General features: G+C 40.7%; 1 protein-coding gene across 2 annotated transcripts in view; it reads left to right on the top strand.

The window, feature by feature from the left end:
* The window catches only part of CERS6 (ceramide synthase 6), a 309352-nt gene that overhangs the window by 93625 nt on the left and 196708 nt on the right, over positions 1-19019 (top strand). For both annotated transcript variants that reach the window (XM_058549178.1, XM_058549179.1), the window contains exon 3: positions 1505-1635. In XM_058549178.1, coding sequence (XP_058405161.1) covers positions 1505-1635 — 131 coding nt within the window. The remainder of the gene's footprint in view (positions 1-1504; positions 1636-19019) is intronic.

Consider the following 19019-nt stretch of genomic DNA (forward strand, 5'->3'; position numbering starts at 1 on the left):
GAAAGAAACTGATTTAATAACTGGTTACCTGGTAGGAAGGGGAGAGTGGGAACTGAGAAAATAGTAAGAACAAAGTGGGAAGGTGAGACTTTAGATAATTTAAAATCTGTGAACCATGGGAATATTTTACCTATTCAATAAAGTTAGACAATAAATTGAAATACAAATGAATTCCTTTAGGGAAATGATATAGCCAAGGGATATTGTAGGTTGTGAATTTTCTCTCTCCCATATTTTTTAACTAAGAGAGACACAAAAGGAGAGTGTAGATGGTGTCATGACTACTAAAAAAGCAACTCAAAGTACACGCCTCACTGAAAGTTGGGAAACAACTTTCATAGACGCAAGCTCAGCACATTTTATAACCTCAGTCATAACACGAGGGCCATTTGCTGTGTTTTCTGTGTGTCTGACACCTTGAATTGCTTTAAAAAGATGTCATATGTACATTCCACCCTTATAACTTGAAAGCTGGTCAGCCGCCTTCCTCCACTCCACTTTTGGCTATTTCTTCTGATCACTAACATATTAATATTAAAGCAAAGATAGAACAAATGAACGCATAGAACAGAATTGGCTTAGGTTTGTTTTATGGCAGGTTACCCTCACATGATTGTTGGCAGGATGCTGTCTAAGGCAGTGAGGAGAGGGGAGGGATAGGAAAGAGGAGAACTAACATTTACTGAGTTTTACATACGTTGTTGCATTTGGTCCTCACCACAGTCCCATTTAGGTGGATAAATAACCTTTTTTTTTAATCAGGTGAGGAAACTGAGGCTCAGAGAGGTCATTGGAGGGAGAAATTGAATCCATGTCTGTCGTCTCCTAATGTTACAGAAATGAGCGAGAGGCAGAATAATATCATCATATAGCAAGGCATAAACAGGGTCTCTTTCCACTTGGCCAAGTTCATGTCTTCAAGTAATGCATAGTCATTGTAAAAGGTTTGATGGGAATCTGCTCAAAATGAATGAGCAAGAAAAAGAATAGAAAAGGAATTTGTGAAGAACAGAGGAGAGGGAGAGAGAAGAGGAAGAAAGAGAAAACATGTTTCGTAGTGGAATTAGTACTTTAGGCTAAAGTGAAGTATTTTGGGATTATTCTATGCTTTTTGTCTGTCTTATGTTATCCTGATATGTGATAATTGGTTATAACATTTTTTCCTGAGAAAGCAAAATATTTGATTGATGCCTCTTTGCAAATTCACCTTCACCTAATTCCTTTTCTTGAAGGCTAATGGAGCTGACTCAGCCAGTTGGCTGTTCTGTCGAATCTTCACATTGGAGCAAGATTCATATTTTTCAGTGTCGTTTCAGAAAGAATAACTTTTCTTGTCGTAAGTGGTTATGTTCATGCTGCTAATGGAAGGCCTGGGTCCTCAGTGATAAATATAGAAATCTCAGTAGTAGATATTAAGTATAGGGGGAAAAGTCTCAAATATAGATAAGGGCAGATCTGTTTATGGTGAAGATGAAAGTGATTTTCCTGGTACTCTGTTTCATAGCATCCTGATGAAAAGAGGCTGGAAGGCCTCTCCAAGCAGTTGGACTGGGATGTTCGCAGCATACAACGCTGGTTTCGACAGAGACGCAACCAGGAGAAGCCAAGCACGCTGACGAGGTTCTGCGAGAGCATGTAAGTTGCTGTTTTTCTTTTTGAAAGAAAAACTTGCCTAAGTACTCATACCATCCCTGAGGTGAAAATAATGGCTTGGTGCAGGCTGTGGCAGCCTGTGGAAGGCATGCCATCTGGCGGAAAAATAGTCCGCGAAAAAGCAGGGGAATAGTAGTTTGTAAGAATTTGTAATTTCCACTTTGGATGCAGTAAATGCAGTTCGCTTCCTAATGGATTTCCTACAAAATAGGCAGATTATAGTGGCCTACGGTGGCATTTTCAATCAGCCCCCTCTGGAATATAGCACTGAAAGTCATTACTTTTATAGTTTGAATTTTAATAGAGGAGACTTGGCCAAGATATTCTTTCCACTGATAAAAGCTGAGAAGCTAGGATACATTATCAGAGGGCCATGACGATGTCCTATATTCCTGGAGATTTAGGAAATGGCTATATTATATTCCTGGGTGAGTTTAATAAAGCATTACTTGAAGCTGGGGGAAGGAGTGAAATTCTCTACCATTTCTGAAATGTGAAGTTTATGGCATATAAATTATATATCAATAAAACTGTTAAAAACAATAAAACACCCACAGAAAACTCTTCTAGCACAGTGATCTTTTGAAGTAGTGACACTCAATAAACTTATCTCTAGGAATGTTAGAGAAAGAAATATAGAAGCATTGAGCACATCCCTAACAAAGGGAAGATTCTGCCTGGAGACCCGTTACTCTGTTTGGTCTTCATCCCTCGGGATATGTCTGTGCCTTTGTCTAACAGTTATTTCCTTTGTAACCTTTTTCCTGACACCTGGTCATTTAAACAATAGTGCTGTCAGTGTAGCTCCCTTTATTGCAGGCCCTTTCTATTTGGGATTCAAGTTGCACTTGCAGATTTAGCTTCCAATTATGCCAAAAAAGTATTTTAGCAGTTGCAATCGAAAGCTTAGAGGGAAGCCTAATGTTATAGGAGAAATGAGTGAGAGGCAGAATAATATCATAAATTTAGGCCTGGATAAATATGGGGAGCATAAACAAGGGTCTTCAGAAGGTCAGATATTTATAAAATCTGGAAAAACCACCTAGTAGATACAATCTGCGAAGCCCTTCTTATAACTGAACTTAGTGGCAGTTTATGGAAGAAAGATTTATGCATCTGGGCTCCTGATCAAAAGCCGGAATTGCTTTCTGGCCTGGCCCTGCCACATATACAAAGGGCCTGGATCCATCATTAAGCTGCACATCTGAACAGGGGTGAAGTTGGGTCTAGGCATGTGCCCACATGCTCTAACTCATGTGCCATCTTTCTCCAGCTAACTTCTTTGGTAACTCAGTGCTAGCCCTTTCTATACTATACTGAGTCTACATAGGTTTCTACACCAGTATACGTAGGAATCAGGTGACTACCTGGATCTTATTAAGATGCAGATTCTGATTCAGTTGGTCTGGGATGGCAGCTGAGATTGCATTTATAACAAGTTCCCAGGTGATGCCACTGGTCCATGGACCACACTTGGAATAACGAGGTGCAAAATTATGCCAGTGTCTGTGTTTTCTCTCTGAATTCAGCTGGTCTTTATCTACACACCGTAATCACCAGGATGGTCATAGTTACAATCAGTTAAAATTATATCTAAATGATTGCTAGAGACGTGGCAATGTGAAGGTATAATGGGATGAGGGGGCATAAAGTATTGATTATGATCTCTTCCCTTAAGAAGCTCAGTATAATAGTGTCCAGGAGATATGACATAATATCTGAGTGTGTGTGGGCCTATGATAGATTTTAAAAAATAACCAGATATGTGTGCTAAATGATTGATATGGGCAGTCAGTAACTAGAGATTAAAGGAGAAAGATCAACTGTGGGTTAGGGCACCCAGGGAGGTTGCTGGGACCAGAACTGCGTCAGTACTGGTAGCCTTTGACCTCTCTGTTGCAGAAGACTGTGTTGATGAACTTTGTTTTGAAACTCTTTCTCCCTGGCTTCCGGGTTGCCACTGGATTCTCCTGCCTGTCCGAGGGCTTTCGTTTGCATCAGTTATTCTGCATTTTCCCTCTGGTCTTTAATGGGCTACTTTTCCAGATTCAGTCTTCAACCTCTTATTTCCTCATTCCACCTTCCATCCTCTGTGTAGAAGTTATTTCTTCTCACCCACTTCTTCCACAGCCCTGTGTCCAGTGCAGATGTTGATTCTGAGGCGCTGTTCTGCTAGCTCCAGCTGGCAACTCGGATTTGCTTCCACTCCTGACTCGCCTCTTGCTCCTGCTGTTTGTTGGCCTCTGTTCTCTTACAGGCTGGAAAGTCAAACCCGTCAGCCACTGAGCTCCATTAGTTCTTTGTAAAGCCACTGCCATGGCCCAGATCCTCATTGCTGTCTAGGTCTCCTTATTATTTTTCTCATATTCATAGATGTTTTGTTTGCTACAAAAAAAATACATTTTCCTAAAATATTACTTTCTCCGTGTTCCACTGCTTTAAAATCTTGATGATTTTTCTACAACCATAGGACAAATATTAGGCTCATAGCTAGTCTGACCTTCATCTGCTTGGTGTCAGTCACCCAAATGACCCCTTCTTTCCAGAGGGCTGTGTTTTCCTTGTCTATACTTTGCTCATTCCTGCCTTGGTTTGTGCTGTGTTCCTGGCGTGAAACAGCTACATTCCTCTGCCCTGCCATTTATCCACGACCTATCCTTCAAACCCCAGGCTCTGTCGGAAATGTGGCATGACTGTTGGATCTGGAGTGAGCACTACTTCTTCTGAATTCTTAGAGTCCTTATCGTAACAACTAGGAAGTTAATACTGAATCACATGCTTTCTTATGTGGTTATTTAATTTTTCTTAGCTTGTCTGTATACTTTCACCCTAATTGTATCATACATGCTCCTTGAGGGTACAAGAACCACATTTTGTTTTTCTTGCATTCTTCTCAGCCTGTTATTACAACATATAGACTCTGCTGAATAAATATTTGTGAGAGGACTGTAGGTTAAGATGGCATTGTTTTGGAAGGATTTGCTGATCTAAGTTGGCATCCTGCTCGCCAAAATGAAGAGTGCCTAACATACACTGATTTCGCCTAAAATTGATCTGGGAAAATTACCAAACTGTGGAAACCTCCAAGACAATTTCAAAGACAGAAGTTCAGAGGAAAGAATAGGATGGCAAAGGAGAACATTTAGATAACACCACGAGGAATAAAACAGAATTATATTGGTCTATGTATACACATGTATGTGTCATAGTTATTTCTCATCAGTATAAAAAATGATCTGGAAAAGTTGTTCCTAACCAGGGATGCACTTCACAATCACCTGGCAAGCTTTTCAAAATACGCATGCCCGGGCCCCATCCCAGGATGTCTGATACATTGTAGTGACCTGGGTGGGGTCTGGATGTGTATATCTTGGAAGAAACGCCCTGAGAACTTATGACACATGTTTCTGGTTAAGAAGTACTAATCTCTGAGAAGCAGTGACTGCTGTTCAAAAATACCGCTGTTCTAAAAATCAAATTAGAAAGCAAGACAACACAAATTTGGGTCTTGTAGATCTAGGTCCCAAATGCAAAGATTCCATAGTTTTTCTGTTATATAAGTTACTATTTTAGAAAATATAGAATCCCTTCCAGGAAATTGTATTTCATCTTTCATCAGTGTCAAATAGCACCAATATGCATGCCAAACAGTGCTGGTAACCATCTGCTGGCATGTCCAATTTTTGGCACACCCATTTATTACAGATGGACTGAATAGAAGTTGTTCAGCAAATAGTGTGTTGAAACATTGATATGATATTTTTTTTCTTCATGCTTGATGTCAGTCATTCGCAGCTGTGTTAGTTTTGATGAACCTTTCTTCTTGAAGCATTTACATCCATATTGGCCAATGAAATAGAGATTTTCAAGAGGGAGTGAAGAATTTATAAAAATGAGATATCATGTGAGACATTTTAGGAAAAACTGGTTCTAAATGGAAACCATTTAGCTGGGGGATCATGCTTTGAGGCTGCTGAAGCTTTGCCTTCCTCCTCCAATAATTGCATCAGGATAATATAAAAAATAATATCTGCAATAAAAAATATCTGCAGGATGAAACAGGAAGGGGCAGAGATAAGATATCAGAATAACTGGCTTCCCTCTCATTTGTGTCCTACCTGTGCTCATCATTTTTGAATATTGTGCAGTACATTTAATGGCACATGCCTGGGAGTAAACATTATATATGGCTTTCATTTAAGCAGTCTCCAATTGACTGGACAGGTAAATCTCCCATATGATAACCTGAAGATAGAGGACAAGGAATTTTCACACTTCACAGATTAGTACTCATTTATTTGGATTGAAGTTTACTCCGTATGGAGCCTTGTTGTAAGATGAGGGCCCAAGATTGTCTTTTCTTTAGGAATTCCATTTTAGAGTTGATGCTGATTAAAACTGCCATATTGAAATGCTGCCGTATTTGGATGCTTCTGTTCAGTGGCAACAGACTGAACAAAATCTGGAAACCTTTTGAAATTGTGACTTTATTTCTGCAAAGAAGCCCTGCGATCTTAATTTGTGATTCCATTGACCTAAGGATAATTCAGCAATGAGAAATGAGTGAGTTAAACAATTGCCCTCATGCCACCAACTCCATCACTGTATTTACTTCGTTTAACTGTTTTACTTGGACAAGTCAGCAATGCTGTCTTGTGACTTTAGTAAGAAAGTAGAGCCTAATAATTGAGGGGGGGAAGGGAACAGGGTTGTACAGGAGAAAACAAGTTGAGTCTCATATCCGTTTATTTCAGATCAATCTTTGATCTGAGGAAATTGTGTGGTGAATATATTCAACAAGTTTTCATAAGCCAGTCACCTGTTTGCAAAAAAAAACAACTGAATATTTGTAAACTGTTTTAGAACCTTCCATATATTCCACACTCCGGTGAAGGATGAAATTTTACCAAAGAGAAAATTCGGTTTTGATTACTTTCTCCATCATATCATGACATGAGCATCATTTACAAAGTTTACTGTCAAAGTTCTCCTGAAGGTTGATGCAGTTTTGGAAGGAGAGAATAAGAAAGTTTTATCATCTAGAAAAGTAGCGTCTTCATTTTTTCAGTACTGGGATACATGATCAGCAATGTGTTGGTGTTGATCGTGAGTACGGAAAAAAAAAATCATGAAATTGGAGGACAACCTCTTAGTTCTTGAAAAGTCCTGGGTTGAGTTGTTTTGTTGCTGTTGTGATGGTGGTGATTTCCCACTGATACCCAATAGTCCCTGAACTGATGAACAACTTCCGTCATCCAAAGTACGTCGTTACAGGTTTTTTATTGTTCAGATTTGGTTGAGTCAGTGAACGTCTTGATGTTCAAGACTGCTTTTGACTATTTTAAATGGTTTTAAATCTGTGGGTTGTATTCAGGTCAGTTTTAACTTTGGGGCAGGGGTCAGCAAACTTTTCCTGTAAATGGCCAGAACGTAAAAATTATAGACCACACGAACCTTATTGCAATTACAACTCTGCTGTTGTAGCACAAAAACAGCCGTAGACAAAGCAAATGTGCATGCTGGGTTCCAATAAACCTTTATTTATGGATACTGAAATTTGAATTTATCATTTTCATGTGTCATGAAGCATTATTCTTTAAAAAAGTTTTTTGCGGCTGTTTAAAAATGATTCTAAACTCATAGCCTGGAAAAAAACAGATGATAGGCTGGATTTGGCCAGCGAGCCATAGTTTGCTAAACCCTGCTTTAGGATTACGGTACTATTAGCAGTTCTTTCAGAGTTTCTGAAAGAGAATGTGGTCTTGTAGCACCAGGCACAGGGATCCATTGCTCAGAGTGTGGCCATTTAATAGAAACATTAGGACAGTTTTTTAATTAGTATGCCCATCTCTGGTATTCCCGGAACATGGTGCCTTGATGCTGTGCAGTTTCATTTCACTCAACCAGGCCTTCTTTGAAGTTGTTAGTATTCTTAAGGCACTATAACTTGCATGTACGAATTCTGAAGATTGATGAACTGGACTATAGACAGTCTGCTTTTTGCCTTGAGTAAGCTTTTGAAATCTTTCTCCGTCTTTCTATTCCAGACCTACCATCTGTGGCAAGTGAGCTCAGGTTTTCCATTTAGATCAAGCCTCTCACATTCCTTGCTGGCATATGGCTAGGCCTCTAATTCATGTGTACTGGCTAATTAAGGAAAACAGATTTTTGCTAAAAATATCAGAGAGGCCATACTTTGGTCAGGCTGGCTACATATTAGGTACTGCTGGTCAGTTTTCTTTAAATCCTAAATTTCTCAAGGCTCTGTAAATAATTTTTCTAATGATTTTATTCAACATGCAGTTGGATGGTGATGAAAAGGACAGAGTATATAGAGGAATAACTGAGTTTATTAAGGCCTAATGTTCTTATTTAATTCTTGTCTGCCATTTTTTGAATCTATATGCCATTTCTCTTTGTTGTCTAATCTATTTTAAAAGTTATTTATTTCTTATTTAGAGCAAAATCATGAAAATTATTACAATCAACTTTGATTATAGAGGGTGTATAAAAGTATACATGTTGTTCATAAAATTTGAGGAAAAAACACTCCAAAGCCTACCACCCAGAAATAAATTGTTTAACTTTTACTATTTATACAGTATTGTAGTCTATAGACGTGCCCACGCAAATACACATACGCGCTGTGTATCTAAGCTTGGTGCTTGCCCATCTTGAGATTTTGTATAGATTATGCCTCATCAGAGTGCCTGAAGAAGGCTGTAGAAACACTGTATGTTATGCTTCATCTTCAGAATCTATAAATCATTTACTCCTGAGTGACAGTACAGTTATGCTATAACATGACATATGCATTCCTAAAAATTGCCACACTATGCAAAATTGCACAACAAAGCAAAAATGCAACACAAGGCTTATGAGAGAAATGAGTCAGGGGCATAACACTCAAAAATTTCATCAGTGACACATTTAAAAAAAAGATAGGATCCTAATAAAAACAGTTTTACACATGTTAAATGGTTAAGAAATACAGCAAGACTGTAATAAGTATGACACTTTACCTTGAAAAAGACCTGAAGTTTGCCTGTAAGTTGGTGTTGGTGTCTTGGTTTGCTAGAGCCACCATAGCACAATACCACAGACTAGGTGGCTTACACAACAGAAATTTATTTCTCACGGTTCTGGAGGCTGAAGTCCAAGATCAAGGTGTCACAGGTTGGTTTCCCTTGAGGCCTCACTCCTTGGCTTGCGTATGGCCACCATCTCAGTGTCCTCATGTGGTCTTTTCTCTGTGTATGCTCATCCTTTGTGTCTCTTCCTCTTTTTATAAGGACACCAGTCATATTGGAATAGGGCCCCACTCTTATAACCTCATTTAACCTTAATTACCCCCTTAAAGGCTCTATTTCCAAATAAGTCACATTGGGTGTTAGGGCTTTAATATATGAAATTGGGGGTGAGAGGGACACAATTCAGTCCGTAACAGAGTCGGAAGCTCATAAGTTACTGTGAAGCAGTGGAAGGAGGGTGATCTGAAATCAGAAAGAAAGTTATAACGTTAGGTGGATATATCTCATGAAATGTGTGAACTGAGGTAGCCTGGAGATGTTTGAGGGATGCGTGTGTGTGTGTTATATGTGTGTTTTGTGTATTCCTACACTGCTCAGGTCAACTCACTGCAGTTTTCTGCATTTACCTAGTGTTTCTGGCAGAGATATCACACATAAGCAAATATGAAATTCGTGTTATGCTCACATAGCATTGGAAGACATTCACAGTTTCACAATAGGCCCTACAGCAGGACCGATGGTACAGGGTAGTGGTGTAGGGGGTGAGCTCTGGAGCCAGGCAGTCTGAGTTCAAGTCTTCTCTCTAATAAAAACCTGTGGGGTATTTGGAGAGTCGTATGGCCACTCTAAGCTTCAGTTTCTTTATCTGTAAAATGGGCGTATTGATAGTGCCCACTTCATAGGGTCGTTGTGAAGACTACAGGAGTTAACATATATGAAGTGTTTAGAGAGGTGTCTTGCACACAGTAAGGGATAGTGAATGTTACCTACCTTCAACATCATCGAATTGTCTTTTAGTCAAGTTGGTATAACAAGAGCAGCAACGAATAGTTAGTAGTCTGTCACAACCATGCGCTGGCCATAGGCGCATTCCCTAGCAGAGGTGGCTCTGGTGTTTGTCATTTGGGGAGGAGAGATCCAAGGAGATACAAGGAGAGCAGCTTCTCAATTTAGAATAGAGCTCTTTTATTCTATGGAACCCCAAGGAGGCAGAAACCATGTGGGTTCACAGGGCTGTCAACTTGGGCTTTACTACACACAGAAAAAAGATGCAAAACCCATCTGAGTTCAGAGCCTCAGAGCCCTCGGCTTACTGCTGTGTAGCGACGTGACAGAAGTGGATGAGAAAAGGTGTCCTACTTCAGCAGGGAGCCATGCCTGCTGTGCCTCTAGAAGCCAAGGCTTTTGAAGCCCCACATGAGAAATGTCAGAACACACAGTGAATATCTTTGAACCACAGAGATTTAGAATTTGCCCAGGCGATTCTGAGGACACAGCTTGTCTCTGCCAGGAGGGAGAGAGGAACAAAGCCTGAGCTCAGCGGTGCTGGCTTTAGTAAAGGCACGTCTGCCGGGGCCAGGACAGTGTGATCAGCCTTAGCAGGTCAGCATGGCTTCTGGTACAGAAGTTTGCTGTTAAATGTAATATTTATTGGTTACCTCCTAAGTGCAGGTGAAGGGGCTAAGGAGGCAATTGATCTTGAACAAATTTGAGGATGGAAATCAAATGTGCCTGGTTTATGTCCTGGCTCAAGGTATGTTACTCTTAGTGAGTAATTTAACTTTCCCAGATGCCTCTTCTGTAAAGGGGAAATAACTCCTGTTTATAGGGTCGTTCTGGGGATTAAATGAGAGGGTGTATGTATGATGTACATCTCTTGGTGCCTGGTTCCCTTTCAACTGCAAAGTTGAGTAAGCAACGATTTCTGACCTTGTGGGATTCTCCAGGGGCAGCTGAATCTCCTTATTAGTAAAGTTGTTCAGTACCTTAGATAGGGAGCCATAACCTGTAACACTTAACGTGATGTGGCTCCTTTCCAGGGCCTCTTCCTTATTGCCCCAACCATGCGGTTTTCTGGGTCTTGTATCTTAATTTGCCATCAGGAGAACTATATTTTAGATTATTGAGAAGGCAGCACTCTGTTGCTCCCTCTTGGGAATCAAGTCTGGTCTGCCCTCTCTTTTTCTCCTTCTTTTTTGTCCTCCCTCCCTCCCTTGCACTCACCTCCAACCTCCCGCTGTTACAGGGGCAGGTGCCTTCTGCTTCTTCCTGGCTATTCACCCTTCTGTGATTAGTTCATGGCAGCCACATCCCTTGGCAAGGGGCCAACAGAAGGCTTAAAAGAATCCTCACCCATTACCAATTTGACTATAAATGTCTTAAAAGTTGGCACATTGCACGTGACTCCTGATGTTTGAATGTAGCACCTAGTAATGTAAGGGGTTAATGTGGTCGTGTGTAAAATGGTGGAGGCAGGGAGGGTAGCTACTGGGACAAAGCAACAGGATACCCAGCCGTTTTTCCTTTGGGAAAATTTGAGCAGATTCCAAGTGACTACTGGGGAAGCAGGTCTTTGAGGTTTATTTATAGGCCTCCCCAAATCTAAATTTATAATCCAAATTCAATCTACCCAAGATTGGAAACTTAACTAAAAGCAGTTAAGGCCAATTATTTTCATTTTAAATACGAGTTGAGCTGTTGGCAATGTCTATGAGGCTATTGTGATTTGAGAGAATTAAAGTATTTTAGAAAAAGCACTTTAAATTTGGCCAATATTTCTTGTTCTGCCTATAGATTGTCTCATAGCAGTTGCCAACTGATGGGAGGCTGTATACTGCTCTTAGGGCTCAACTATGTAGAAAATTAATGGTACTGTTCTGCAGAGGCTATGTTGTGAGTGAGGCGATTGGTGCACTATCACACACATGGTGCATCATGACACAGGTCAAGGTTAGCAGCAGAACTGACATTAAAGGTTACTGTGTAAGTTTTGGCCATATCACTTAATTCTGCAGAGTTCTGATAACTCCTGTACTCCCTTTATTTAGCCACAGATGTAATGAAAGTGCATATTTTCGTCTTATATTTGATTATATAATAGTAGGTTTTCTTGGAGATATAGTAGACACTTAATGTTACTAGGAGACTTAGACCCTAAGCAGGGAGGGGAAAGAAATGTTTACCGAGGTTATGTATGTTATATTCCAGATGCTGTAATAGAGCCTTTGCAGTAAATCTTCACAACTGTCCTGTGTAATATGTTAGGTATTAAAAGCCCTTCTCACCACTGAAAAAATTGAAGCAAAGACAAGTGGAGTAACTGACCTAGTGCCACACAGCTAGTAAGTGACAGAGCTGAGATTTGTACCCAGGGGCTTGTGTTGTTTCAACTGCACAATGTTAGAGAAAGCTCAGGAACATTATATGTCACCACATTCAGAGAAAATACAGAAAGGGGGCACTTTGTGTTCTATTTGCACATCATGGCCTCCTTCTCTTTCCTTTCCCCTCCAGTTCATGAAATTTCGTTGCTTTCTTCTTGGCACACCGATTGTACTTTTAGTCATTCTTTGCTAGGGCACTTGGAGACGTATTTTCACTATTTGCATCTCTCTCTGCCATTAAACTGTCCAACACCTTGACTTCTGGGCCTGTCTTATTCATCTTTTCATCCCCACAGCTCAGCACAATGCCTGGTGCTTTGTAAGACTCCCAAAAATGTCTACCGAATGAATCAAATTTGGATTAGGGACTGGATTGAACTGCTAGGGACTAGAGAACTGAATTTAATTGGAAGAAGCTCAAGTTTATTGTCTTTCAAATAGTCTTAGGGCAGGCTGAGGTGGGGAGGGAGGAGGCAGGGAAGGTTTTCTGGAAGAGGTGACCCAGCTGAATTTTTAAGGATGGTTACATTGGCCAGGTAGAGAAGGAGAATGAGGGTGCCAAAGGCTGCTCCACGGAATGGACATCTCCTGAGGAGTATGTCGTGTTTGGGGAACTCCAATTAGCATGAAGGGTGAGCGGGAAAGGGAAAGCCAAGTGGCAGGTGCAGCCCTGTTGCCAGGCTAAGGCCCTGGGCTTTCCTTCCCACCCTCTCCTCTCTACCTATCTGGGGCTGTCTGACCTTCTGCTCCAAAATGTCTTCGCTTTGCCTGCTTTCACAAAAATCTCATGTTTACTAAGTGCTTGGCTCATTGAAGAATGGAACTGGCTTTCATTCTCAGTGTCGCATACTAGTGTATGACTAAATTTGAACCGTTTTTTTGTTGTTAAAAAAACTTGCTCTTTGAGTAAAAATCTCTCATTGGTAGATATGTAATAGAGATGATTTTGAGCAGACATCTTCCTGTGTTCCTTGTGTGGTCTGCTTTCCAGCCTTGATCTTGTCTTCTGAAGGGATAATATAGTGCATAGAAATGGCATGATGACCTCTCCCCTTTTCTTCACCACCCCCCACACAAACATGCGGAAGTTAAACATCCAAAGGAAAAAGAAAGAAAGCCAAATTAAATTGTCACCTCTCTCGGATATCCCAACTGTATCATATTTTACAGAAAAAAAAAAAATCGGAGTACAGGCGCCGTGATAACTGGTAGTATGCCATCAACTCAGCACTCTGCAATGAAGGTCCAACATTAAAAAAACAAACCCAAACTAGGACGTGCAGTCAAGAAGCATGAATGTGCTTGTAGGCTTTTGGGGACAATTGAACGTTTGCAATCAAGAATAGCCAGAAAATCCAGGAAAAATCCATGCACCCACAGGACTTAATTCACTTCCATTTCCCAAAAGGTTACAGAGGGCCTTTATGTGGCAGGGGCTAGGTGCTGGGAGATTTAAAGGTAGAAAGGACAAAATTACTGTTCTCTGGTGGTCAGAGTTTAGGAAGGGGAAAAGGCACAGCGATTTGGAAAAGAGCCACAGGCGCATCTAGCTCTCCCTGGGGACAGGGCTGAGTCATTGTACTGTAATGACACTCGTGGGTTAGCAAACCAAATTTGAGAAGCAAATCTAAGAGTTGGTCAATGTGGAGAGCTTCTTGTGACTGCATCTTATGATGTATTTAGGGAACAGAATTAATATTGAAGTCTGTAAGCTGAGTGGGTTATATCACAATTTTATTTATGGATATTTTATCTTTCAAAGGAACAGTATTTGTCTAGTGATATCCATGGAATAACAAATGACCATCTTGTAATGGGATTCTGCCAGACCTTCCTTCAGTGAAGCATATACCCCTAAGCCTCACTTTGTTTGTTATTTTTCTAGGTGCTAGCAGAGTCACTAAACACGAAAATTCCTTACTTATGCTGGACCTTATTTTGTGTTCCTTGTCAATGGAAAGCAGCTTTCATCCATAGCTATCACTGATTTTTTTTAGGGTTGCCAATTTTTATTTTGTCAAGTAACAATATTAAATATACATATACACCATTTATTAGGACAATGATTATACCAGACTTAGGATATTTTAATAGATTAAAGTAATAATGTCAAAATCACATAATAACAGTTTTATTGAATTTGCAGTGTGGTTTGCAGAATTCCAGTCCTAGCATCACGAAGCAGAGAATAGAGGGTGAGTTTGAAGTTGAGTAACAGTAGCTTAATAACCAGCTCACTTGCTGGGCATGGAGGAGACTTGATGAGCTCTAGTTGCTTTAGGTTTAGGTCTCCAAATCTTGTACTCTAAGGAGTAAGCATGAACTGGAGTTTGAAAACCTATCACAGGGGCTGGAACTCAGTTTTTCTATCCCAATCCTTGAAAATTAAGGTGAACACACAGTGCCAAGCACCTGGCAGCAGCAAATGTCAATCTGAGTGATCTTTCTTTTTGGTCTCTCTTTCTTCTCTGTGGGTGGATGGGTAGGGCAGGAATAGGTGAGGGGCTAAAGGGTGTAGGAATAGTGGAAGTGCTTTCTGGCTGCTATCAGGTCCAACCCAGTGATCTGAAGATTGGGATACTGTTTGCAGAAAAAATGGAAACCAAGGGAGAAATTCTCAATGTATGGGGAATGTGGTCCATGCTGTGATTTGGGAGGTAAGTATTAGAGGCTTAAACCTGCACCCATAGCACTAGTTGATAGGCCCATACAGATCTCAAGAAGTCGCCAAATACAGAATTTCCTCCCAAGTTGTTCTTTATGTATACTTTTCAACTGACGTTCTTGTTTTTCTTTCATTATTTGTCGAGATGGTAGTCCTCATCTACTATTTTCTTTCTCATTATTAATTTTCATTGTGGAAATGTGTCCAACTTGAACGGATTTCAGTTCTAATTGATTCTAATTCTGAAATAGGACTTGAACCTGTGTGCATTGTTTCCATTTTATTGATTCAAAATAAAATATTGTTTTATCTTGAATTATGAAGTGTTTACATGCCTCCTGGCTAAACCTCTGGTGTACTAAAATCTAAAAGCTTCTCTTACTTCATGACTTGAAGTGGTCTTATTTCTGTTTCTTCCCAATACTTATGTGGTTCAATAAACATTTTTTGAAAGTTTACTACATGCTGGGTTCTGTATCAGATGTTAGTTGGAAAAATAGGACCTCCTCCCTTGATGGATAAATGACAGAATCTCTTTACTTTTACCCTCTAAACCTTAGTTTCCTTATCTGTAAGACAGGGCTAATAATCTTAAAAACTTGACAGAGTTGTTATACAATTAAAAAAAAACTTTCTATAAAGCATGTAGGATATTCCTAACACAGCAAGAATTCAGAAAAGTAGTTACTTTTTTTTTCCGTGTGTGTGAGGAAGATCAGCCCTGAGCTAACATCCATGCCAATCCTCGTCTTTTTGCTGAGGAAGACCGGCCCTAAGCTAACATCTATTGCCAATCCTCCTCCTCTTTTTTTCCCTTTTTCTCCCCAAAGGCCCAGTAGATAGTTGTATGTCATAGTTGCACATCCTTCTAGTTGCTGTATGTGGGACGCCGCCTCAGCATGGCCTGACAAGTGGTGCGTTGACGCGTGCCTGGGATCCGAACCTGGGCCGCCGGTAGTGGAGCAGGCGCACCCAACCGCCAAGCCATGGGGCCAGCCCCAGCAAAGTAGTTACTTTTGATCCATTTGAATTTCTGTGTATTAGAGGCTGGCAAAATGAACTGAATTCCCCTACCTAGTCAAATAATATCGTTCCAAGTTTGCTTTACCCTAGGGTACCACATTACTATCACTCGTTTTATCTAGGCTTTATTTCTATTAAATCCCAATGTCTGAAGATGTAATTATTTTGTAGGTTTGGTGTGATGACTTTTGTTGGAGGAACGAAAACTCATAATTTTAATTTCTTCCTTCCTTTCTTTAAAGAAAAGCTTCTTGGAGATTGGAGTGAGAACATGGTTTTCTGGCTTTCTGACTTTTCGAGTGGCATGTAATTTGAAACCACAATCCTTCACTTGTCTAGAACAGCAGGATAAGGCCCTTGTGGTAGAACTAGGAGGTTTATATCTTAGGCGAAGAGGCCAGAGCACACGGGGGCCAGCAGGCATCGGGGTCTAGGGGGCCAGCTCCACCTGCCTGTCTCTACCACTTACCAACTGGCCCAGCCTCAGTTTCTTGAAACTTAACGTGGGTCAAAATAGTACTTCAGATTTAAAGTGGGGCCGTAGAGTTATCCTGAACATATAAGGCACTCATGCTTTGCAAGCGTTTTAAGAAATATTAGCCATTATCCTACTAATGGTCATTAGTCATAGCACTATAACTATCACTGAAGCAAAGCAGGACCTCCTCTGTGTGGACTTGCTTCCTGAACAAGTTTTAGCTTTTCCTAAGAATTTAGTGAGGATTTATAAAAATTCATTCCTTTGTGGCTTATACTGCTAGCTGGAGGCGCCACGCTTGTTTCTGCCCCTTGGCCTTTGCTCGTGCTGTCACCATTCCCAACTCTCCCACTCCTGTTAGGATGCCCTTCCCCCTGCCTTATCCACTTGACAGATATCTGATCATCTCTCAAGACGCAGTTCACCTTCATTCAGCAAACTGTGGGCATTTATTGAGTGACTAATTTATGCCAGGCTCTGTGCTTAGTGTCTGGTGGAGCGCAGACCTGGAAACTGATCATTGTAACCTGTGTGGCCTTATCTGCTCTCTGTGACAGAGGCATCATACTGCCATTCTCTTTTTCCCAAGTAGAACTGACAATCCCCTCTTTTGTTTACCACTTTAATAATGACAATAATAGTTCATTGCTCTTACTTATATTTCTTCTTATCTGCTAACCTATAAACTCCTTTAGGGCGAAGAGTCCATCTTACCCCTCTTTGAATACCCAGCACCTAGGACTGTGCCTGCACGTGCAAGGTGCCCAGTAAATGTTTTTAGAATGAGTGAACACGTATTTTAGGGCTAATGATATTCTAGAGATTGTTTGCCAAGTCATTGTTTCATGTGTTGCCCAAATATATTTTGAGTGCCTACTGTATGCCAGGGTGATAGTTTATATTTCATTGAGGGAAGAGACAATAGACAAATAAGTAAAATACTGTATATAGGATGTCAGTTGGCTCCAAGTGCTATGGAGGAAGATAAAGCTGGAAAGAAAGATCAGGAATGTGTGTACATGCGTAGAGGCATGGGTATGAGCGTATGAGCATTTAGGGGTGGTTGGGAAGTCCTTCCTGAGAAGGTAACATTGAACCAAGGCCTGAAGGAGGTGAGGAGACCTCATCCAAGGCAGAGGAGGAGCAATTGCAAATACCCTGAGGAGGAGTGTACCTGGCCTCTGTGAGGTCAGGGGTGTCTGGGGTTGAGGGGGAGTGCGGGGGAGAGGAGTAGAAGGTGAGGTAAGGGGGTGGCCAGATTGTGCAGAGCTCTGTAGACCCCTGGAAAGACTTTGGTGTTTTCCTCTGAGAAGGGAACCCATTGGAGGATTTTGAACTGAGGAGCGATGTGGTCTGATGAACATTCCAACAGTGTTCTGCTGGCTGCTGTGTTCACAGTGGATTGTAGGGAGGTGAAAGCAGGCACGGGAGACCAGATGGGAAGCTGCCACTGTCATCCAGGGGAGGGTTCTTGGTGGCTTCAACGAAGGTGGTTGTAATGGAAGTAATGAGAAGAGTTCAGGTTCAGGATTTTTAAAAACTTTAATTTGGAAACATTTCAAGCATATGAAAAAGGAAAACAGTAGTTGAGTGAACACCAATTTATTCATCAACATTTTGACATGTTTGCTTTACCTATATACCTTTTTTTGCTGAACCATTTCAAAGTAAATTAAAGACATCATAAGACTTTGTGCTTCAGCATGAATCTCCAGGAAATAAAGATGTTCTCCTGCATGAACAGAATTCTGTTATCATACCAAACTAATGCACAGTTCATATTCAGAATTCCCCAATTGTCCTCCCCAACACCTCTTTTATATCTGTATTTTCTTTCGAGATAGAATTCAGTCAAGATTCATTCATTATATTTGGTTGTTATATCTCTTAAATCGTTCTTTCATTTTAACTTTTTTTACTTTGAAATAATTTTAAACTTACAGAAACGTTTCAAGAATCATAAAGAAATCTTGTATAAACTTCACCCAGATTCACCAATTGTTAACATTATGCTGTACTTTAATATTCTTTCTGTGTAAGTTTCAGATCAGGATTTATTTTGAAGATAGAGTAAACAGAATTTGCTAAGATATTGGTTGTGTTGTATGAGAGAAAGTGAGGACTCAGGGGTGACCCTCAGGTTTTTGGCCTGAGTAGTTAGAAGGAAGGAGTTGCCACTTACTGAGTTGAGAAAGGTGAGGGAAAGCGGGTCTGGGAACAAGCTTGGCATCTCAATTTTGGTCCTGTCGGGTTTGAGATATCTGTTAGATGTCCATATTGGAGGGGTGTTATAGGCAGCTGCATATATGAATAGGGAGTTCAGGGACAAGGCTGCAGATATAAATGTGGCAGTTGTCAGTGAATAGATGGTATTTAAAGCCCTGAGACTGTGAGATCAGGAAGAAAATGAGGATAAGTAGAGAAAACGTCTGAAGACTGAGCCTTAGGTTGTGCTCGTGTTAGAGAGGGTGGAGTTAAGAAGGAGCTAATGAAGGAGACTGGAAGGAGGGAGGAGTGAGTAGGAGGAAGCCAAGAGAAGAAGAGGTTAACAATCAACTATGTCAGATGCTACTGATGGGTTGTGTAAGTTGTAGACTGAGAAGTGACCATAGGATGTGGTTATTGGTGTCACAGATGTTATTGGTGTCCTTGACAAGAGCAGTTTGGATGGAGTGGTGGGGATGAAACCTCAATCTAAGAGGGCTCAAGAGAAAATGGGAGGAGAGAAATCGTAATATGGGGAACTCTCAAGAAATTTCTTGTAAAAGGCTGGTTTGGAGAAAGAG

This window comes from Diceros bicornis, chromosome 10 (genome assembly GCF_020826845.1).
Source record: "Diceros bicornis minor isolate mBicDic1 chromosome 10, mDicBic1.mat.cur, whole genome shotgun sequence".
In the NCBI taxonomy this organism is placed as follows: domain Eukaryota; kingdom Metazoa; phylum Chordata; class Mammalia; order Perissodactyla; family Rhinocerotidae; genus Diceros; species Diceros bicornis.